At 41.5% G+C, this 4,783-nt stretch overlaps 1 protein-coding gene across 1 annotated transcript; it reads left to right on the top strand.

Annotated features, from left to right (window-relative positions):
* The first annotated feature begins 216 nt into the window (after positions 1-216).
* LRRIQ4 (leucine-rich repeats and IQ motif containing 4) lies at positions 217-4,783 on the top strand. The gene is given in 8 exon segments (XM_009701823.1): positions 217-579; positions 581-864; positions 866-1,032; positions 1,035-1,312; positions 2,236-2,409; positions 2,729-2,867; positions 3,586-3,782; positions 4,772-4,783. Coding segments are annotated over 8 exon segments (1,614 nt in total).

The raw sequence follows: 4,783 nt of genomic DNA, 5'->3' as shown, positions 1-4,783 counted from the left end.
TTCAGTATGCACTGGGATTCAGACCTATGGTCCCGCTGTATGTGCTGCAGGTTTTGATCTCAAGAAACACGAGGAGCTTTTTGCAGGGCTACAACTGAGACTACAACCTGTCCCTAAATGCTGAATTCTTCCAGTATTTATTTAGTGTAGGAAGGCCTTTGAGCACTCTTGATTTTCAATTTTTTTCTGTTCTGAGATTAAAAATAAGGAGTAGAGATGGCTGAGAATCAGCGGACCCAGGAGGCCAGTGCAGGAGACACTCACTGCCCTAAATCCAGCTCTGTTGGTTTTGAGGATGACCATGTTGAGACTGCACAAGAAATACCAGTGCATGAAGTGCCAAGAGAATTAAGCTCTTTGTCCATACATGTCACAGACAGGATTTTTTTTATTTATTTAGTCAATAATCAATTGTGAACCGTCTCACCAGAGGTCCTGAATCTAGAATATCTGGAAGAGCTGCATATGGAAAAGAACCAGGTTATAAGCATCCCCAGGAAGATCAATTATCTGAGGCACATGAAGATCCTCTGCTTGGTTCAGAATCACATACAGGACATATGTGAATAACTGGGGAGAGGTGAAATGTCTTCTGAACTTAGATTTAAGTAATAATCCCTTCTCCTGTAGTTCGCTGCCAGTTGTCAGCAAGCTGCAGTCCCTTCGTCAGCTCAGGCTCTATAAAACAAACTTGTGTGAAATCCCAGTGCAGATCTGTGGATACCTCCATCATGTTAAAGTGCTTGGCCTTTCTGACAATAATCTCAAGTGCCTGCCTAAAGAAATAGTGAACCTGACAAAACTCAAGGAAATTTACCTCCAGAAAAATAGATTTGAAAGTTTTCCCAAGGAGCTTTGTCATATTGCTAATAGATCTGGAACAAAATCTCATCAGTCTCATCCCAGAAGAGGGAGGCTTTTTGACAAACTTAGTTAGGCTATTTTTAGCTTTTAATAACTTATCATCCATTCCTCCTACACTGCAACACTGCCAGAAGCTGGCTGTGCTGGATCTGTCTCATAATCTCCTGCACAACTTCCCCCATGTTTGAAGAATCTCACTGAAATGAGAGTACTCAGGCTGACTGCTGACAGCCTGGATAAATTCCAACACCAGATCTGCTGCTGGCCATCCCTTTCCCATGTTTTTCTGAGGAACGTTGGAGTGCACACACGACCTGGGTCCTTCACCAGATTAACCAGTGTCAGGATACCACATCTGAGTGAAAATTGCTTTGGTGATATTCCTAAAGGAATATGCACTATGAAAAATCTGGAAGCATTGGCCCTGGATGACAATCAGATACAGGAGGTATTTGCTCCCTTGTTATAATTTTTACTTTATTGATACCTCTCTTTTGCAAAATCTAAGTTCTTCATTACAACTGAGTTTTCCCTACTACAGTGAGAAGGCATGTTCCACCTGGTATGCTCCTGAGCCTGGTTACTCATTATCACTGACATCTGAGTATTCCGGCAGGGAGAGAATAGCAAGAATGTGGAAACACTGACCTTTTTGTTGAAATGTAAAGATGAAATACTGACCGGAGGTATTACTTCAGTCTTTTTGTGTCTTTTTTATTGTGTACACTGGAAAATAAGAGCTGCCTTTGTGTAGAATCAATACAGCCCAAACTGAAACAGAGCAGAGGGCAATTTAAAAATGGATGTGATATTGTTAATGCCTTTAACACCATTAACATTTGCTGTTCATTTGATAATGAACCATTATGTACCCTAAAGCTGTGCTATTATAAGTGTAACAGTATTCATGGACATACTCATTTTAGGGCTCAGAATACACCTTCCTTTTTATGTAATCCAACGCTGCTTTTCCAAGGAGATGTTCAGTTGTGCAATTTTCTTCTTGAAGTTTACATTTACAGAAGTAGTAATTTATGCAAAAGAATCACTTTCAGATTTCATTCATTTAAATTACTCTTCCCCGCACTGTGCATACAAAGGAAATGAAGAAGCAGACTAATGTTTCTGCTAAGAAATAAAATTAACCCCGTAAGAAAACTTTCCAGCAGAGGAAACAACATCGATTTTTTTGCCCAAATTTCCACCATACTGTGAGGCATAATGTTATATTAATGAGCAGAATATTCTGTGTTCATCCATCAACAGTAATGTGGCTCCACAGTATTTTCTTGGACATTTTTCCCTAAAAAACAAAATCCCAAGGATTACTGTTTAATTCACATAATGTATCTTTTTAATGACTGTGTCTAGATACCTGCAGAGGTGAAAGAACTGGCAACTTTGAAATGCCTTAGCCTGTCTGAAAACCGATTCAGTATCTTTCCAAAGGAAATCTTTCTCCTGGAGTCATTGGAGAGATTATACTCTGGAAAAAATAAAGGAATTAAATTCACAAGTCTGCCAGAAGACATCACCAAATTGCAAGTAGGAGCAATAAAAGGGAGAAGATCTTGGTCAGTTGCAGCATGGCACTTCTGTGGACTTCAGCTGCGCCCAAATGCAGGACTGAAGGTTCTCCTATTCTCTTTAGGTACACGGTGCAGCATCAGGTCAGGGCTGTCAGAATAGGAATAATATCAAAACTCTGTGTTTGAAACTCATGTTGTCTCTTTGTGTTTCATAATCATCCCAATGGGATCTCAGTTTATAAACCTTACTTCTGCACTTACTGATATTCTCCATACATTGATTATACAGCAAGATAAGGAAAAATAATTCAATTATTAAAACTTAAGCACACCAGAATCTGAAAGAACTGAATATGGAGAATAATTGTCTGGAGTACCCGCCCCCAGCCATCAGCTCATTGACCCTCTTGAAAATACTTGACCGTCGCAACAATCTCCTTAAACAGCTCCCAGACTCTGTATGCCAAACGTAAGGTGAAAAATAGTCCTTGTGTTTGTGGCCTTAAAGACACAAATACTAGTAAGCATTTTGGAAGAAGGAGAGAGAGAAGGGAAGGAAGGAATGCAGTGCATCATTCAGGGCTGATCCTGTAATTGTAAGGGAGGCAAATAGGATAAAAATCTAGGAATTGGGAGGGTGGGGGAAGTGCTGTGCCCAAGCCAAGTGGACAGGAGGTCCTCACCCATGACCTACCTCAACCTCAGGGTCTGGGGAAAAAGAGGTTTCCCAGAGCTCAAAGCAGACCCCCTGATGTGGGAAGATCCACTGAGTCAGCACCAGTGATGCCAGGGCGGTGGTGTGGAACTGGCTCTCTGGGGGTGCTCCCCAGCCCAGTCTTTCCATCTTCCCCAGTTCTCCATTGCACCTCTGTGTGGCTAAGTTCACTAGCACTGCTGGTGTGCCAACTGGCAGGACTTTTGAAAGCTGAATTTAGCCACCTGGCTGCCAAGTGAATAGTCTTCACCTAGTGAAGCAAATGATTTACTAGGAGAGCCTGAGTCGCATCCTTCTATATTTGGGAGCAGATACTTTGAATTTTAAATACTCTGGTGAGATGTTCAATGCACACATTCACTACATGCACAGACTGAATTGTTTGTGCCTCATCCATGTGCTGTTTATGGGGAGCACGAAGAAATGCTCCACATAATCTGTTCTTTGTGCTGCAGCCATTTGCTTTTGTGTGCTCAGGTTTGCAAAAACTGCTCATTCAGAAGAATCACCTGTCCCAGCTGCCCGAAAATTTGGACAATCTTCAGCAGCTGGAGCTGGTCCTTGTGGATGAGAACTCCATGACAGATCCCTTGACTGAAATGTGCTGACAGAGGACATCCTCCATCTGGGAAAACATACGGGAAAAAAGGCGTATAAAGACCATGAACTTAAAGGTAGGGGTGTCACCACAATATACATACAAAAAGCTGTGGTTTTAGTAATTTTCTACCTTGTAGAACAACCTACAGGGCACTCTATGCAACATCAAAAACATCTTAAACCACCGTTTGCATCAGTTATGGCAGAGCAGTACTTCTATCACTGATCATGTTAAGGTAGGATATAGGGAACCATCAGGAAAGACAGCACTGGGCATCACTCGAAAATGTACCAGAAGGTTGTGGCTGCCCCGCCAGGTCACAGTCAGCAAGAACAGAACAGCCCTTACAACTTGCAAGGGAGCTTTCCCTTAGTTCCTTGTCCAGTGGAAGGGGAATGGTTAGTGTGTTTAAAAACAGGTCAGATCTTCTAAGTCAAGGCATTGCTTAAAGATGAAAGTAACTGCAGGTGGCATCTTCACTCTTGCTGACTGTAATTTGGCTGCAGAGAGTTGAAGATCGTTTGTGCAAACACACTGAACAAAACACAGGTTTTGTGTGGTTTTGTGTTGTATTTTTCTTCCAAAAGAACATCAGTCTATATCACCAGTGGGCCACGGAATGAATGTGCTCAGAAAACATACAGGGCAAGAAGGAAGGAAAGACAAATCCTCAGTCTTTGACTCTTCTGAACCTAAATTATTCCTCTTTTCCTAATGTCTGTAATTTCTTCATGAACTACTCTGTTTCTCCCAAACTGATCTTCCAAACTAAAAAGCAACATTTAAAGATGTGTAGACATAGTTATTTTCTACTCTAATCAAAAGGTCTGGAGGACTACACTGTTGGTGTCCTCCCTGGTAAGAAATTCCTCTTGAAAAAAATAACACATAAAGTAAAAGAAAAGTCAGGTGGCTGGCAGTCTATCTTAGCTGCAAATGATGTAGTCTAATATAGAATAAAAGGGGGGTTTGGAGACCGCAATGTGCCTGGCTTTTTGCACCAAGAATATCCACCAGTAATACTGTTCCACGTGACTGTTTGCTTTTACCCTTTTCCTCCAGGTAACCAGGTAA

This window comes from Cariama cristata, unplaced genomic scaffold (assembly GCF_000690535.1).
Source record: "Cariama cristata isolate BGI_N322 unplaced genomic scaffold, ASM69053v1 scaffold36356, whole genome shotgun sequence".
Taxonomy (NCBI): domain Eukaryota; kingdom Metazoa; phylum Chordata; class Aves; order Cariamiformes; family Cariamidae; genus Cariama; species Cariama cristata.
This window is presented reverse-complemented; position numbering and strand designations above follow the sequence as displayed.